We start from the raw sequence: 16,314 nt of genomic DNA, 5'->3' as shown, positions 1-16,314 counted from the left end.
CTTCTGTCCCCATGGGACTGGGCACGCCATCCTCTTGGTGTGTGGATGCTTTCAGCAGTGCGAAAACGCATCAAACCTTGAGGTTCAGGAGTTTTTATAGACCTTAACCTGCAGCACGTTTCCCTTCCCAGTGGTTGGTGGCTGAGGCTGAAAGTTCCAACCTTCTAATCATTTGGTCTTTTTGGTGACCGCCCCCATCCTAAGACTATCTAGGGGCCCCATCCTAAGTCATTTCTTTAACATAAAAGTTAAGTGTGCTCAAAAGGGGTTCCTAATGAATGACAAAAGATACTCCTGTTATTCAGGAAATTCCAATGGTTTCAGGAGCTCTGTGCCAGGAACCTGGAGCAAAGACCAAATCTATATCCTCTTATACCACTGGCCACCCCCCAGTGGATGGATCCCTTTTAACAAAAGGATTGTAACAGTTAATAGATACTGGCACATTTCCGAATTCCCATTCAGTCATTAATAATGAGTCCAGTCTGTCATCATATGAAAATATCTACCAGGGCAAGGCCACTTGGGTTGGCAGGCCTCCGTGGGTCTTGTCAGTTTCGTGGATCTTGTCAGTTTCTAAAAGTAGGAGAGGTCTTAGCCACGCATAGCTTCACCCTTTCAGGCATCTGGTATAATTGAGCTAAGAGGTAATATCACCTCTTGCCTGGAACCTCTTTTGAGATGTTGATATAATATTGGACTTCCCTCATTACATAAGCCATTCATCCATTCCTTTACCCTCAGCTGCCATTCCTCTTTCTGTTCCTTTATACTCAAACTTTCCCACCTTGAGAAGGGGCGTTAGGTTTAGCCATTGTGCTGGTCTAGATTGCAGGCAGCAGTACAAGTCTAGCAAGTGCCCGCCCCAGTCCGTTGCCGCTCAAGTAGGGTCAGGTGACCGAGGTGCAGAACCCCTGGGCTACTTTTACCACCAGCAGTGTAGCTACATTCACTCATCTCGGAGAGCAGGGAGGGAAAAGCAAGAGTGACAGAACAATGACAATTTTGGAATCTGGTGATAGGTGTTTGGGGGTTTCTTAAACTGTTTTCTCAATCTTTAGATATATGTTTTACATTTTTCAATTTTTTTTTTTTTTTTAAAGAACATCTTGACTGAAATGTGTCTATAAGACTTACACGACTTTACTGATTAATTTGGTCTATTTGGAGAAGAGAAAAGTTCCAATGTGGTTTCAATGAACTGGCATTAAATAAGCCTTCCTTGACCATGTCTCTTCTGTATTTCACTGTAAAAACACATCTTATAATCATCATAAACAAATTGTAATCCATAGTAATCATCATAATCCAGTCTCAAAGTAGGCTGCTGTCAGTTAGCCTTTGAACATTTTGTAAATCAGAAAACCATGGCATGGTGACAGTGAATGCAGATTAATTTAAAGAGGTTTTGTATCCAGAGCAGAAGGAGTGCAGGGAAAATATCTACCTTGGGAAGTGTAACACGTGTGGCACTGTGGGTGCTTCTTTCCTTTGTGAAATTCTGTCCTGTCTCAGATCGTATCACACTGAGCTCTTCTGATTCTCTTTCCACCAGCTAATCTTTTTCTCTTGGTCTCTTTGTAAGTTGATTTTCCTACGGTAGCTTTTAGGATGCTTTCAAGTTCGAATAGCAGAAATGCCACTCAAACCTGACTTAAACCATAAGGAATCCACTGACTCCTGTGAAGGAAGCCCGGCCGTAGGGCAGGCGTCAGGGACAGTGAGAGCAGGGGGAAGGTTTCCTGTCTCTGAGCTTCCTCCTTGGTCAGCTTTGTCTTCGTGTCTGCTTTCTACAAGATGGCTGCCAGCAGCAGCCGGAACGGAGGGTTGAAACATGTTCGGAGGCTTCGAACGTTGTTGAACCAGCCCGAAATGGCCTTCTAGAAACCTCTTAGCAGACCCTGTCCTGTTGGTCATAACCATGTCGCATAGGCACTCACAGTTACGAGGGAGTCTCAGAAACCAAGCAGCTGGCAACAGGCTGAGGCGACAAGCTTCCAGCAGGAAAAAAATCGTGTAGCTCTCCATCAGGCAGGGGGCAAAACTATTTCCCTTCAGCCTAAGCCAATTTGTCACATTTTCACTCGGGATGAATTACTGGCGAGTGTTATGAGATTTTCTTTAAACAACACATCAACCCTGGAGCCAGGAGAGAGTCAGATTCTTCTAAATTCAGTGGGTTGTCTGGTGGGGGGTGAAGACCCGAACTAAATCAGGGCTCTGTTAGGAAGGGGGAAGAGACACGGAGGATGCTGGGAAGGTGACCTAGTGTTCAGGGCCCTCGCTGACTGTGGAGGGGCCCTCAGATCCAAACATTGTTCTCTGCTCTGGGTTCTCCCTTTCTCGTCATTCATTTTCTAAGCAACCTTCTCCACTCTGGTTCAGCCGCTGCTAAAATTTCTTCCAAAGCTATGCTCCCCAAATAGACTTCTCGCTTTGTCTATTTTGTCTCCAACTGCCTAGAGACATTAGCATTCAATGTGAAAATTAGCTCACCATGTAATCCCACGGTTATGTTCTTTTCCAACTTTGTAGTTTGGATCAATGATTCAGCCTCACCCCAAATACAAGGTTTATTACGCTGTCCTGTCTCTTACCGCTGCCCTTTACTATCTTCAGTTCAGACGAAATTTCTCTTCCCACCAGACCTTCCCTGTGATGGTCTCTTTTTCTTTACCTTTTCCCTTGTTTCTTCTCTCCCCCCCATTTCATAACCAATTCATGTGTTATCCTTCAGATGTTAGGAAAGTTGTCATTTCTTTTAGGAGGATAAATTAGGGGTCCTTTCTTACATGTATCCAAAAGCACCTTATACATCCTTTTTGCTCGCTTAATATACTGTATTCTGATAGCTTCTTATACTGTATTCTGATCGCTTCTCTGTAGCCTCATGAAATCATATGCTCTAAGATGGCAGCGACCACGCCCACCTTATTCAGGACTAGAGAAGGATCTGATACATGATAGATGCTCAAAAATGAGGTCTGTTGTGTGAGTTTCTATAAACTTTCTTTTCTCGAATTGTTTCATAGGTATGTCAGAAATCCCAGGGATATAAAAATCTTATTACTTAGCATTTTTTACATGTAAGCAGTTGGCACAATTGGCATCCTCCTTGGCCTTCCCTAAATGTGGAGGAAATTCTCTCTTACTGTTACTGCATGGGAGTGGGAGGCCTAGAGAAGAAAAATATTTTTTCTCCCTGCTATTTCAAAAGCAGGGGACAAGGACATTCTTTTCTAGATGTTGCCGTTGCATAATAGAGACAGAATAGATAAATTGGGTTTCATCAAAACTTAAACTTTTGTGCTTCAGAGGACATGAGCGATAAAGTGAAAATAAAATCCACAGAATTAGAGGTAATATTTGCAAGTCATACATCTGTCAAGGGAGACTTGTATCCAGAATACATAAAGAACTCTGATCACTCATATATCTGACAAGGGACTTGCATCCAGAATATATAAAGAACTCTGATAACTCAAGAATACAGAGACAAATAACCCAGTTTAAAAATGGGAAAAAGATTTGAATAGATATTTATTCAAAAAAGATGTATGAATGGCTAAGAAGCACAAGAGAAGATGCTCAACATCATTCATCGTTAGGGAAATGCAAAACAGAACTACAATGCGACACCACTTAGCATCCGCCAGGACGGCTGTAACAAAGGTGAACATCAGTAGGTTTTGGCAAGTATGTGGAGCGATTGGAACCCTCAGACGTTGCTGGTAGGAATGTAGAGTGATGCAGCTACTTTGGAAAACAGTTTGAATTTCCTCAAAAAGTTAAACATAGAGTTACCACATGGCCCGGCAATTCTACTTACTCCTCGGTATATACCCAAGAGAAATGAAAACGTATGTCCACACAAAAAATCGGTACGTGAAAGTTGCTGGTAACTGTTCATAATAGCAAAAAAGTGGAAAGAATCTTAAGTGCTCATCTAAATGATGAATGAATGAATGAACGAACAAAATGTGGTATATCTACCCAGTGACACAAAAAGAGAATGAAGTGCTGATGCGTGGTACAACACGGATGAACCGTGAAAATTATGCTAAGGAAAGGAAGCCATACCCAAAGGCCACATATTACATGATTCTATCTCTATGAACTATCCTATCTTTTAGGCACGTGCATAGAGACAGCAGCATACTGGTGATTGCCAGAGACTGAAAAGTTGGGGTGAGGGGGAGCGATTGCTAATGCATAAGGGGTTACTTTTTGCCATGATGAAAATGTTCTAGAATTAGATGGTGTTGATGGTCGTGCAGCTCTGTGAGTGCACTAAAAAACACCAAACTGTAGAATTGAGTGAATTGTAGGTTATATCTCGATAAATCTGTTAAGAAATGGGAAACTGTGATATATAAATTGTAGTTCAAGTATATTAGCAGGTTTCTGGAGGTTGATGAAGTTATAACCGTCAGTGAGGCAACGTAGTGAAGCAGTTTACAGAATAAGCTCCATAGCCACATTGCCTGCCTCTGATTTTTTTTGGTCCATCCCTTACCAGCTATGTCATGTTGAACAACGCTTCTTCAGGTTTTGATTTTGTTCCCTGGAAAACTGCCTATGGAAATAGCACTTGCTCTGCTACCAGCACAGAGGTCCTTGGCCCTCTCAGGGTAGAAATCAAGAGAAGGGGCGAAACAGTTGCAGAGAGAAAGTTTTATCAAAGCGAGAGCCTGGCGCGCCAAGGGAGCGCGCACTCCTGAAGAGACTGGGGGTGGCTCCCTGAGGTTTGCGGATACAGCCTATTCGCGGGCACTCCAAGGGCAGGGCCATCCCTCATCCTCGTCCAGGGCCTCGCCAGCGCAGGCATAGGCGGTTTCTTTTTGGCGCATGCGCAGGGTGACTACATGCTCCTTCATGGGTAGCATGCTTCATTAGCATGTTAAATCACCCCTGGAAGTGATTTAAATTAGGGAAAGGTCACCTTAGGGACACTCTTGGGCCTTACTGAGCATGTGCGCTGATAGGGACCGTCCCTTGTTGCTGGCAGGCCTCCCCATGATGCCTAGGTCGGATATTCTCTGGAAACTTATCAGGCGCCAATGGCTGACCTTTGTGACCCACTCAACAGCAGGAAGCTGCTCTCCTGTCTGGTGCCATGTTGTTCATTTAACAAGTGAGCAGAAAGTGCACAATAAATATTAATTATCATAATTATTGTGAATTGTAATTTTAATTTATTGCCTTGTTTTCATCTGAAAATATTTTCTAGTTTCTAAAAAATAACTTGGAAAGCCAATTTTGAAATAGTTAATATTATGGAAATACTAAAATAGCTATCATGTATTAAATACCTCCTATTTGCAAATCAATGTGCCGAGCACTTTTGTATATAATACTTCTAATCTTCACAGCAACTCTGCAAGACAGGTATTATTGCTTCCACTTACACACAAGTAAAGTAACGATTAGCGAAATTAAGAAATTTGCCCAAGGTCCTGTATTTAACAGTGACAAGACTGGATTTTGAACTGAGGTCTCCTTGTCCTCAAAGTTAATCCAAACCCTGGGTGGTACCCTTCTATGTCCCCAAGGTAACTGATCTCTGCTTTCGTGCCCTATGTCCTTCTCCTATTTGCCAGTCAAGTTCTTCATTTCAAAAGTCTATTTCCTTGAGCTTCTTGATTCCAGCCCCGCCTCTTTTAAGCTCTGCTTTATTGAAGAAGAAGAGCGAGGCCTCGGCCTTCATCACAGGGTCCTCCTTAGCGTGGAGTCTCGGAGCATGACGTTTTGTGTTTAGAACTCAGTGCTTTGTGATTGTAAAGTTAGCTTTACTTTGCTAACTTATCTTTATTTGCAGAAATGTTAACATTATGTCTGCTTGTGACTTTGAAAAAAAGAAAGAGTTATTTCAAGGTGAGCATGTGCCAGGAATGACTGTGACAAGAGGTTGCCTGCTGTGAGAAACCTGGGGCCGAGGACCATTTAGTTGACAAACACGCATCAAAATTCTCTTCCATTTTCAAATCACAGATTTGGGTATTACGAATCATGGCCCATCACCCAAGCAGTAGCATCAGAAAGTGGAGGCCTTCTAGACCTGCTAGCTGCCATGTCTGGCCCAAATCCTTTTAGGATAATTACCCAGATTCTGGCCCTTAGGTGACAATTAACTACCGTGGATGGCACATTTTCATTTAAATTATCCTCATTGTGTGTTCCAGGGACATGTAGAGTGCAATTTTCTCAAAGGCCTGGGACAATATTGCATCATCTGTGTTTTTCCCTTGTATTGAATTGCCATTGTTTCCCCTCATTGTGCAGTTTGCAATTTGGCAACTCTGTGACGGGGAGGGGGGCGCAGTGTTAAGAGGCTTTGCAACTCCATGAAAACAATTTAGAGAAAAATATTCTGTAGAGTTTTCTCTTTTAGGCACATTCTCATTAAAATTGAGTAGGTTGTTGCCCACATCACAAATATCAAAGCCCTAAGTGCCTTGGGGGTATTTAACATAGAAATTGAAACAAAAATGGATTAAAGTCTTTGCTAGGATATAAAAAGAAAAGAGAAAAGAAATCTCTTCTAGCGAGAGAAAAGCCACCATGCCTTAAAGAATCTTGCTCTTCCCTTTTTGAGATTAGCTTTTTGATCCATAATATGCCAAGGTGAATTTAGATGTAAACATGCCCGCATATAAACCACTGTAGTAACATTGAAAACACAACAGCCAAGAATCATTGAAAACCATAGTTTAAAATACCCCTTTTGTACTCATTTTTCCTGCTACCTAACTCGCACATTTTTGTCTGTTTCAGAGCAGCTACTCTGAGATAAACAAATCACATCGCAGATAAGTTTTCCTTTCCTCATATTGCAGTTTTATTACAGTTGGAGGAGAGCCCAGTAATATTTTGCCAATGGTGTGACACAGTGCTCGAGAATGATTGATTAGAATGATACCCTCTCTGTCGTTTTCCTTCAGACTCTGCCATTTATTAATTAAGAAATCCATTGTGTATGAATAACATCACCTGAACAAAAAAGACTTACTCAGTAATCACACTAGTGGTTCAACATTTCTGTGTGATTAAATATTTGAATGAACTGCTTTTGAAATGAAAGGGATTGAGAAAGAAGCAAAAATGTCAGATTTATAGTGGAATTAAGCTGTAAAATAAGAGGCTTAGCAATTTTATGGGAAAGTATTATAGTATAAGGAAGTGCTGAAAGCGGTTACTTAAGATTAACGTGTTAATTTAATCCTATTTTTGTAAATCAGACTTTAAACTTTTTGGATTCCAATGATACTGTCAATAAAAATGACAAGGGAAGTTCAGAGAACTCCAGATGGTTATATGATTTAAAGGCGAACTTCTTAAAAGGGGCTCTGCAGTTAGAAGCAGATTAATTTTGTTCTCAGAATTGCCTCAGTTTCTCCTCTCCTACGAGCTTTTGGTAAGGCTCAAAAACAAAACAAAACAAAACAAAAAACGCACCATCATGGATGTTCCTATGTGTGTTTAAAATGTGAGCCCTTAGTAAGAGCCGACACTCTGCCAAGTGTATAGGACTGCATGTGATGGCAATTATGGCAGCAGAGCAAAAGGATAAAATATTTGCTATTCTTTGAATTATTTCTGACTAAAAGATTGTTTCCTTTCTCAAAGTGAAATCAGTGAGTTTTTAGTATTTATCAACATGGAAAAAAAAAAATACCTAAAGATTGGCTTTACTTGTGACTGTCTTTGGGAACTCACAGTACAGGGTTTGACATTTTAGAATAATTGCAAACTGTACTTGTAGGTTGGTACTTTATTCGTAGTTCCAAATTTTTGATGAGTAAGGTTACAACCTATGGCTTACTATGCATACACACAGATCGATGTCTTAAATATACATATGCACATATATATTATAGACAATTTGCTTATCTGTTGATCAAGTGATTTATTTTATATATACACAGAAAGTCTCCCCATCAGACTTTCAGCCCTTATTAGAGACTTTGGGGTTTTTGCTCAAAGCCGTAGCTCCCTCAGGACAGCTCAGCACCCTTCACAGAAGGTAGAGCAGGGAAGGGACACTTGTCTCTCCTTTTACGTTCTTCTGACTGAGTGTGTTGACTGGTGTCCCTGGTGTTCTGGGCTGTGGCCTGTCTGAGAAATGTGGGTCTCCTTCACCCTCTGAGTCCTAGAAACCCTCAGGCTTGATATTTCTCCTGCCAACCTGGACTATCTTTTGTCCTTTCTCCTGGAAAAAGAAACCCTGTTTCTCCCAGGGTCTAGAAAGAGCAGAATTCAGTTCTCCAAGCCTCTCCATCTCTTGCCCCAGTGCTGGGTGCCTTACATTACCTTTTTCCTTCAGTACAGATCATGAGAGGTTGAATGTACAAACGGACAATGGCCAGACCATACATAAAAAATACAACCTTGACCCCACAGCCAATAGCAAACAGCCTGCAAAACCAAACTCTTATCTGTAATAAAATAACCCAGGTGGCCAGCTCGCTGCGAATCAGACTTGCAGGCAGCCAGATTGCACTCTGGTGACAATCCGGGAAGCTAAACGATAACTTCTGTACAGTTGGCCCAAAGCGTCCAGGACTTGATTACTCACTGACAGCTTCCCTAATTTTTGTCCCCGCTTCCAACTTAGGACCAACCAGAGAAAACCAAATACACTCACATACGATGCCTGTTTCCGGTCAGCCCGCTTACAGCTTTCCCTGCATGTAGCTACCAAATCAGGGCACTTCTGAAGCCTTCCCTTTTTTCATTATAAAGCTTTCCTACTTTTCAGGCAAAGCAAGTGATGTGGCTGACTCCCTTGCTTATAGCAAGCTCTGAATAAATAGCCTTTGCTCATTCATTTGACTGGTCTTTATTTATTTTCACAATGAGAAATGTCAGATGTTTCCTTTTATCTTTATATTCAACTTGAAAAACCGATCTAATTAAAATGCATTAGGACCAGCAAGCGATTACTCCTTTAATGCTACTAATTTCCTCAGAGATTTTATTAAAATTATTGCAAAGAAAGTTTGCTGCGAAGGCATTAGACTCACTGTGGTGTTTGTTCTGATTTTCTAACTTCACCTCAGCCCTCAGGGCTGTCCCCAGCCCCTGGGTATTCATTCTTTCTAATCATCATAGTGTACTGTATAGGCGTGTTTTGGCTAAGATTTAAGTAAGCTGATTTTATCTCTAAAAATTCAGATATATAATTCCTAACTATTACAAGCACTCTCTTAGACAATTAAGTAAAAATATTGTACTAAAGCACCATTGTTATCAGTTCATTCCAATTCCAATTAAATGTACAAACTTTGCCTAGAGTAGCCTTTGCCCGCACGCCTTCTCTTAATTTAGAGTCAGAAGCTTTCGAGGTACACACATATCTCTGCGACTTCTCAAGTGCTAATGGCTGTGTTTTCTAAATGTCCTTTTTCTTAACAGCTAATCACATACAGCTACTTACCTAATCTCATGTATGTCAGTCTAAGCTCTGAGAGTTCTTGTATTGTTTTGTCGACGTGTTAAAAGCACAGCCGTTCCTGCCTTTTTCCATGACTATGTTTTATTTTGTTCTTATAAAGTTACTTATTCCCATGTCGATATGAATTTATTCCTTAGCCCCGTCCATCTGCCGTTTCGTTTCTTTAGCTAGAGCTGATTCTACCCTGAATCTGCATTAGTGTCGTGGGTTGATTGTATCCCCTCAAATTCATACGTTGATGCCCTAGTCCCTCCAGTACCTCAGAATGTGACTGTATTTGGAGACAAGGCTTTTGAAGAGGTAGTTAAGTTAAAAATGCGGCCATTAGGGTGGACCCCAAAGCAATGTGACTAGTGTCCTTATAAGAAAGGGAAATTTGGACACACAGAGGGTGCGCGCACACCAAGGAAAGACCATGTGAGGACATAATGAGAAGATGGCCATCTGCAAGTCAAGGAGAGAGGGCTCAAAAGAAACCAAACCTGCCGGCATCTTGATCTCGGACTTCTGGCCTCCAGAACTGTGAGACAATAAACTTCTGTGGTTGAAGTCACCCAGTCTGTGGTGTTTTGTGATGGCAGCCCTTGCAAACTAATGCCACTGGCGACTTTCCTCAGCAGCCCCCCTTACTTAGCAATCTGCAGTGTTTTCTCTCTGCCTCAGCAAAAATGTTTCTCTGGACGGTCCTATTTTCCTACATAGGAGAAAAATATTTAAAGCTCAGTTAGATGAATTTTGTTTTGATTAGGACAAAATTAAAGTGATTTTATGTCAAGCTTCGAGCACCATACTCAATTTTGTCATCATCCGAGCATATCATGGAATTGGGGGTATGCCATCCGAGTGATACAAGGACAGTGTGTAAGCCAAGAGGTGAAAAGAGATTAGGTAAATGATAAGTCAATAGATGGAGTAGCAACGTTAGATTCAAAATGTGAAATATGGCGCTGAGAATTTATTTTCTTCTCTCTAATGTCTGCGTCGTGTGAAACTTGAAAACATTTGAAGGACTAGTAAAGGGCTTTGCAGGCTAATGGGGTTTTGTTTCTAAACTTCACTAGAAGGTTGAATTATATATTACAAGGTCATTCAAGTCTAAGAGAACAGAAGGTAAACAGAAATCATCAGCTATTAGAGATGTGAGTGAAGAAGGACGAAGCAAAACTGCACACGAACATTTAACATCTCCCGTGTGAAGCTCACTTAAATGACCGTAAAAGAATAAAAATGGTATAAACCTACGAATAGAATTAAAAAATAAAAACAGGAAGGAGACAGTAACAGAGGAACAATGTCAGCATGTTTTTGGAAAGTGGAGAAGAGGAGACTGTGACTTGGCAGATCCAGGAAAGCCGAAACCAACGTAGGTGACTGCAGAGCGGCCTCTATAGAGAAGGGATTTAAGGCACCTGGTACAAAGGCATCTAAAGACACTGCATGGCCTGAGAGAACAGCCCTGTCTCTACAGCGGGTCCTCAAATAACATCCTCTCGTTCAGCATCATTTTACTATAACGCCGATGAGGAAAAAAAACTCTGTTCTCGGCAGGCCACTCTGTGTGGAGTTTGCACGTTCTCGCCACATCCGTGTGGCTCTTCTCTGAGACCCTCGGTTTCCTCCCGCATCCTAAAGGTGCTCATGTGAGGTGACTGGCATGTCTCCAGTGTCCCATCTGAGTGAGGTGAGCGTGTGTGTGTGTGTGTGTGTGTGTGTGTGTGTGTGTGTGTGTGAGTGGCCCTGTGATGGGAGGACATCCTGTCTAATGTGGGTCCCACCTGGAACCCTAAGCCACTGGGAGAGGCTCCGGCCACTGTGACCTTGAACTGGAATAATCAGGTTGGAAAATCATTCTCTTCCTTATTTTTATTCAACTTTCTTAAATATATGTATAACACATTTATTTCAGTGTTTAATATTAGAAGTGTTTTAGGTCTTTATTTAGAAGTTTGGTGGTGTTTTTGTGGCCAGAAATATTTCGTAGGAACTCCTGTTTATATCAGTTGGCCTATGGTAAAATTGGTTTTCTTATTATGTCGTTTCGCTTAAGGTCGCAGTTTCCAAGAACCTACTGGCAATGTTAAGTGAGGACTTACCGTACGGATAGGTTAGGGCACCCAGTGGGAAAACTGGCTTGAGATGTACACAACAATGAGGCCGGTCAGTCATAGGCCTGTTCTTCCACAGGAAGCTCCTAATCACTGTCTCAGTTTTGTGGGACTAACAGCCGAGGATCATGAAACATTGGAGAGACCTTTCAACCTGAAAGAAGATAAAGAACAAAACGAACAAACAGAAAGTCGTAGCTTGGGAGAAGCAATATGCAGTGGGCGAAATGCAGATAATATCTCTAAGATGCCCAGAGCAATAAAAGAAGATGGCGTATCAATGAAAAAAGAATAGGATACTGTGTAAAAAAAGGCAAAGACCCAGGCAGGGATCTCAGAAGTTAAAAAATGTGATTTCAAAGTAAGACTTGAAAGCAGTATTGGAAGCAAAGTCAAAGAACTCTCCCAGAAGGAAAACAAAAAGACAAAGATGGGAAATAGAAAAGCTAGGAAAATTAGAGGCTCAATTTAACATGATCAACGTACAAACAAAAGAAATTCCAGAAGAACAGGGAATAAAATGGAGGAGAAATTATTCTCGAAGTATTTCCGTATTGAAGGGACTGCTGAGTCCCCAGCATTTACGCTGAGGCATATTGCCATGAAATTTCAAGAAACCCAAAATAAAAAGATCTTAAAATCCTTATCATTATCATCATAGTTGTAATTATATACAGCACAAGTACTTTTAGCACATTTCATCTTAGTGACTCTTGAAGGAAGGAGTAGCATTTTACCCTCTTTATAAGTTATTTCTGGAATTGATATATCAAGAAATAGCAATATAAACATTATTTAGATATAAGCAGCTGAATATCAGAAGAAATAGTTAAAAGAATTAGCTGGGCTGGAACTCAGGACTGGGGAAGAGTTGACTAATGCTTTCATTATAAGACCTATAGTAATATTTGACTTTTAAAAAAATGTGTATTTATTAGTAGTTACCATAGGGAGGCGGGGACAGAGGTGGTAAAGGTAAATATATGGCGACAGAAGGAAATTTAACTTTGAGTGGTGAACATACAATACAACATACATATGACGTACTATTGAATCGTACACTTGAAACCTATATGATTTTATTAACCCGTCAGTTATCACCCCAAAAACTTAATTAAAAATGTGTACTTTTTAATCAAATGAAAATACTAAGGGAAATAGTTTAAAAGACATAATTTGGCTTTAGTTTGCTTCTCTAAAGATTTTATGCAAGAAATCAGTTTTAGGAGAAGACCTCGTAAATAGGACTTAGGCTAATTCAATGTGGGCAGCACATTGTTCTCCAAGGACCTCACAGTAGCCACGCCTGACAGGTGCCAGGAAGTCACTGCACAGGAGTCTGTGGGAGCCATCGGGGCCCCCAGGGCCCACCACAGCCTGACCTTCTCTGTTCCCACAGGTGCCTTAGGAATAAGCAGAGCATCCCCAGCCAGTAGACTGTGAGATGTTAGACTCATTAACCACTCCGAGGCATTCTCTCATCCTGGAAGTGAAAAAGGCTGCCACTAGATGAACAGCGTGGATCCTTTCAGTTATAAAATTCTATGACAAAGTATTGAACCCAAAAGAGAAGAAGATGGGTGGCTATTTTATAATGACAATAATCTAGAAATCTATGCAGTGCTTGGTCAGTACTGAGGGGGTTGATGGCCTTGTAGCACAGGTGTTTCGAGTTGGGGCCCAGTGGTACCCCTCTCCGATTTGCTCTTTTGAGCATGAGTCTGTCCTCCAGCCGCTGTGTGCTCTGTATAACGTGGGGTTACAAAAACGGTTTTCAAAAACTCATTACTGCTCATAGAAAAGTACCTCAGCAGCCCTTCCCTGGGGATGCTGAGAGCTGGTGAGAGGGGCCAGGAATGCCATGTCACATTTGAAAGCAGCCTGCTCTTAAGTAAAATTTAAAAATTTTTTACTTAGTGATACAATTACTTGAAGATCTTCCCTAGGGTTTTGTGTCCTATTTTTAGTAACAAATGATTAGCTTCTTCCGAAGATGCTCCTAAAATCGGCTTTCAAAAGAAGCAAAAGAAACTTGTAAAATACCAGAGGGAAGAGGGGAAGAGCCTGCTTGTAAGGCGCCAGTAACCTCATCTGGAAAGTAATTTCATGTGTTAGAGAGGTGATTCTCCTCTCTCGTCTGTGTGACAATCTAACAAGAATCTAACAGATTCATCTCGCAACTTGAACAAGTTACAATAGCCGCAGGGAGTGTTGGCAGTTTAGGGGTTTTAGGGGAGACGTGAATGTCTGAGGTGCATTTTTTTCCTCTCCGTCATCTTGGACTTCTTAAAAAACCATCATATTCTCTCACCCTGGGAATCTGCCCAAGTGAGGGCTTCTGAGTATTTCTTGATTGAAATTAAATCTTTGACTTGCTGTATGAATTACCTACTTGGGATGAAGTCATATTGAAATTATTTATGGGTAGATGACCAGCACCGGCATAAAGCAAGGTGATGATGGGAGCAGCTGTAGATTTTGACACAAATCAATGGGTGGCTTTCACAGAAACAGAAGTAAAAAAAATCAGTGAATTGGTGCGGCCGCTATGAAAAACAGTATGGAGGTTCCTCAGAAAAATTAAAAATAGAACTCCCATATGACCCAGCAATTCCACTTCTAGGTATTTATTGAAAGGAAATGAAAATGGGATCTTGAAAAGATATCTGTACCCCTATGTTCATTAGAGCATTATTCACAATAACTAAGATATGGAAACAACCTGAGAAGTGTTTATCAACAGATGAATGGCTAAAGATGATGCGACGTGATATCTGTGTGTGTGTGTGTGTGTGTGTGTGTCTGTGTGTCTGTGTGTGTCTGTGTGTGTCTGTGTGTGCATATATATTCGGCCATGAGAAAGAAGAAAATCCTGCCATTTGCAGCAATGTGGATGGACCTTGAGGGCATTGTGCTAAGTGAAATAAGCCAGGCAAAGACAAATACTGCATGATATCGTTTATATGTGGAATCTTAAAAAAAAGAGAGAGCGAGAGAGAGGGAGGGAGGGAGGGAGGGAGGAAGGAAGGAAGGAAGGAAGGAAGGAAGGAAGGAAGGAAGGAAGGAAGGAAGGAAGAGAAGGAAAGGAAGGAAGAAATGAAAAGAAAAGAAACTCATTAAACAGAGTAAGGAGTAAAACTCGTAGAAGTAGAGTAGAAAAGTGGTTGCCAGGGGCTGGGGGGTGGCGCTGGGGGCGGAAACGGGGAGGTTGTTAAAAGGGTACGAACTTTCAGCCATAAGATGAATTAATTCTGAGAATCTAATGTAAAACATGGTGACTTGTATAAAAGTAGAATTTAAATGTTCTCACACACACACAAAAAAGATCAATACGTGAGGCGATGGATGTGTTAACCAGATGAGGAGAATTCTTTCGCAGTGTATAGTATATAAAATTACCATGATATACACTTTAAATATTTTACATATATGTCAGTTATACCTCAAAAAATCTGAAATTGAACCCGTTTCCCATTTGCCCTGAGAATACACAACGGTGGCGTTTGCAGCTGCAGCATTTACCCTGTGATAAGTCCAGGTTCCAGTCCTTACCCCCAAAGTTTGCCACGAAAATCTCACTTTCATTATTTTTCCATTGCTCTAGTATGTCAATAGTCTTTGGAAACAAATGACATCATTCTGTTTATGGCATTCTGTTTTTAGTAGTGTTATTTCCATTTACAAACTGCTGTAATTCTCGGTTGCTGAAAATGTCAAATCCTAGAAAACGTAACATTCTAACGTGTGACATTAACATAGTCCCGAACAGTTGGCCAAAGATTCATTTGATGAATCCAATTGATGTATACATTTCTGTTACATTAGGATTAGAAACAGATTCTGTTTAGAAATAACTCCAAGAACAGTTTTTATATGTAATTTTCACATTGAAAACCAGTCAGATTTGCTTCAGCCTCAAAGAGCGTGTTTATGTACAATTAATGCTGGCAGTGAGTTGCACTTTTTTTTTCTAAATGAGAAATAGGTTAAAAAAAAAAAAAAAAAAACCAATAGACTAAAAGAAATGAGGGGGGAAAGAAGTATAAAATCAATATCTAATCTTAAAATCTGTCCCTTGCCCTGGAATATTAAAATAAACCTTATGTTTTCATACAACGTAAAAAGTATCCTCTAGGGCTGGCTGAAGTTGGCACTGTGTTTTCATACAAATCTGAGAGTATCCGTCTTTCGTGGAGCCATCTACGTATATGGTCGTCATGGCTCTTTATTGATTTTCCTACATTGAATCACAGATTCATAAAGCATAGGTTGGTAAAAACACTTTACATGTTATCAAGGCCTTTGCTCTAGCCAATAATTGGCCAGCCAGTCTTTGCTTGAATAATTCAAAGAGAGAGAACCGTGTTTGCAAAGCACCTCGATCCATTTTCTGAGAATGTTAATTGTTGTTTTATTTTTGTGTGTGTCAAAATCTTTCTCTATAACTTATGAGTCCCCTGTTCTTGATTCTTGTTGAAATCAGCTACTGCGTTCCTCCCTATCCGTGTACCCATATACTCAAGTGTTCCATCTACTTCCCATTTAACATAGAAATGTTTGAAATTCTTAATGTTTCAAAATCTGGGTTCATCTGCACCACTTAGTCTGGTTCATACAGTAGGAAAGCAGTTGCATGCTTTTCTCTTCATGGTAATTCCTCTCGGTTGGCCCCGTGGAAATCTCGCGCCGACCTGCTTTTCCCTGCTGCCCCAACCCCATTGCCATCTGCGGCCTCGCCCAGTGATGATCACGGTT

General features: G+C 40.9%; 1 protein-coding gene across 1 annotated transcript in view; it reads left to right on the top strand.

Moving 5' to 3' along the window:
- Window positions 1-16,314, top strand: part of ASPH (aspartate beta-hydroxylase) — a 187,196-nt gene that overhangs the window by 151,508 nt on the left and 19,374 nt on the right. The window contains exons 22-23 of the mRNA XM_023530068.1: window positions 4,173-4,188; window positions 7,950-7,990. Of these exons, the coding sequence (XP_023385836.1) occupies window positions 4,173-4,188; window positions 7,950-7,990 (57 nt within the window). The remainder of the gene's footprint in view (window positions 1-4,172; window positions 4,189-7,949; window positions 7,991-16,314) is intronic.

This window comes from Pteropus vampyrus, unplaced genomic scaffold, assembly GCF_000151845.1.
Source record: "Pteropus vampyrus isolate Shadow unplaced genomic scaffold, Pvam_2.0 Scaffold45, whole genome shotgun sequence".
NCBI classification, from domain to species: Eukaryota; Metazoa; Chordata; class Mammalia; order Chiroptera; family Pteropodidae; genus Pteropus; species Pteropus vampyrus.
The sequence above is the reverse complement of the archived record's forward strand: the minus strand, read 5'-3'. Positions and strand labels throughout refer to the sequence as shown.